Below are 2220 nucleotides of genomic sequence, written 5' to 3'. Positions count from 1 at the left end.
GCCTTATAAAGAGATTTACTGAAAGTGGGTGTATTGTCATTGACATCTAAAACATTAACAATTAACTGCAACGTTCCTGATCTAGCAGGTTTACCTCCATCAACAGCTGTCAAGACAAGTGTGATCACCGACTGTTTCTCTCGATCTAAAGCTTTCTGCAGCACTAACTCAGCAGACACTCCGTGTTCTCCACCGCTCTGCACATCAAGCGAGAAATATTCATTTTGGCTCAGCTTGTACGTCTTCACTGTGTTGCTTCCTATGTCCGCATCTTCTGCTATTGGGAGAAGATATCGCTCTCCCGGTGACAAGGATTCTGAGATATTAAGTAAATGTGATTGATCAATGAATACTGGCGAGTTATCGTTTACATCTAAAACATTTACTTCAATACGCTGTGCATTCATTGGATTTTTTAGAACGGCCTGTAATTTCAAGGTACATTTTACCGTATTAGGACAAAACTCTTCTCTGTCTATTCTTTCTTCAGCAAAGAGGTTCCCGGTGCGTAAATTCACATCAAAATATTTCTTCTTGTAACCCGATACGATTTGGAGGTCCCTGTTTTCTATTTCTTGCACATTAAGGTTCAAATCCTTTGCGATGTTCCCCACCACGGTGCCTTTGTTCACCTCCTCGGAAATTGAGTAAGATATCTGAGAGACGGACCAGTCACAAAGACAAAGAAGCGCAACAATATGAATCCAGGCGCGTTCCTTTTGTCGTGGCACATACATCCTTGGTGCAATAAAAGACCTGAACCGAGTAAATCATGAATCCTTTGTATTAGTAAATCCTTCAAAAGCAAATTGCTCCGTTTAAGATCCAGCTATCTCGTCACAACACCATCGAGTGCCGAGTTTAAAATGACCGATGACGATTTCGTTTTTACCATCAACGGAGGAGGAGTCTTGGATATACGGGGACATTTCAATCTATGGTCTCCAACGACATCATGTGGTGAATGATGGGTAAGTTCTATCTATGCGTGGTCAGTTAATTTGCCATGTACACAAATAATGTTAGGATATCCAAATTCAGTCTAACATCGCATGATGATTGACCTCAAATCATGAACCATTAGTTAAAATGTCATCACGTACACACGTTTCATTACCAATGTTTAACATTTAGATAAATGCTGCAACAACCATCCATTGATGGGCATTTCCAAAGCCAGACAAGCCACCACAAATTTAAAAGACTGTAATGAACCAGAAAAAACAATAATCACTAAAATATTTACTCGTGGATTAAAATGAAATATAAAGTATTTTTTCTGAAAAATAAGCTAACAATGATACATAAAATGTGCTTCTTTCGTAGTAGAACAGCGCAGAAACCATATATTACAAGCCTTATTCAGCACCACAGAGAGTGCCATTTAACAACATGTTAATTTCGTAAGAGCTATTTTCACTTCACTGTTAAAATACTGTTTGAGTGTATGGCAGTGAAACCAAAGATTGTTTGAACACAATGGCGAGGCTGTCTCAATATAAGCAACGAGCTTCTGATGTCACGTTGCCCTGTACTGTTGAGAATGTTCCAGAGGGCATTAATTAAAGAGCGGGTTGGCGGCACAACGGCGTTGAACCCCAGGGTTGCAAAAAGTAGCACCATGGACAGCGCTATTTGAACTCAGACTAAATCTTTTTTAAATAAACCCCCGTGAATAAGAAACACTTAAGAGAGTATCAAGCGATTTCCTCTTTATTTTGCCACATTGTCTGACAAGACAGAAACTAACAACTTGGTCATGTGAATGCTTAGACCAAGATGTTGTGTAAAATAGTACCCTAAAATACTTTTTTTCTGTGTGCTGTGAGGGGAGAGTAGCTTGAAGACGAGTGCAAGTAAAATGTAACAAACTCTTACAGAACGAGTTATGTTGCTACTGTTAATTTTAGTGAAGTTACTTGATCTCCATGGAATACAACAGCTTCCATAAAGTCTGGTCGTGTATTCATGAACAGTGATAATAGTTGTTTATTAATAGATGAAAAACGGGTTGTTGCTTATAGCTGACACTTTGATTGACTCCATATTTGTCCATGCATATAACCTTAAATCACAACATGGCTCATAAGAAGTCAAATAGTACATTTGGATTGCAGCTGAAGTTGTTTTGATCCCAAATGTATTATTGAAACGTTAAATGCAAAGTATAGCCTACCTTGTCTTTGTTGGGTAAAGTCTGAGTTCTGTTAAAAGTGTCTC

The 2220-nt window shown here is 38.6% G+C and overlaps 1 protein-coding gene across 1 annotated transcript; it reads right to left on the bottom strand.

Annotated features, from left to right (window-relative positions):
* Positions 1-5: 5 nt before the first annotated feature.
* On the bottom strand, positions 6-2214 carry LOC116380529 (protocadherin beta-14-like; the record flags this gene model as incomplete). Its single annotated transcript, XM_031842435.1, has 1 exon — positions 6-2214. A coding segment is annotated over exon 1 (732 nt), but the record flags the coding sequence as incomplete, so codon positions are not given.
* Between the last annotated feature and the right edge of the window lie 6 nt (positions 2215-2220).

The sequence above is a fragment of the Anarrhichthys ocellatus genome, unplaced genomic scaffold (assembly GCF_004355925.1).
Source record: "Anarrhichthys ocellatus isolate YVR2014 unplaced genomic scaffold, GSC_Weel_1.0 scaffold7542, whole genome shotgun sequence".
NCBI classification, from domain to species: domain Eukaryota; kingdom Metazoa; phylum Chordata; class Actinopteri; order Perciformes; family Anarhichadidae; genus Anarrhichthys; species Anarrhichthys ocellatus.
Note: the sequence above shows the minus strand (reverse complement) of the source record. Positions and strands in the feature narration are given on the sequence as shown.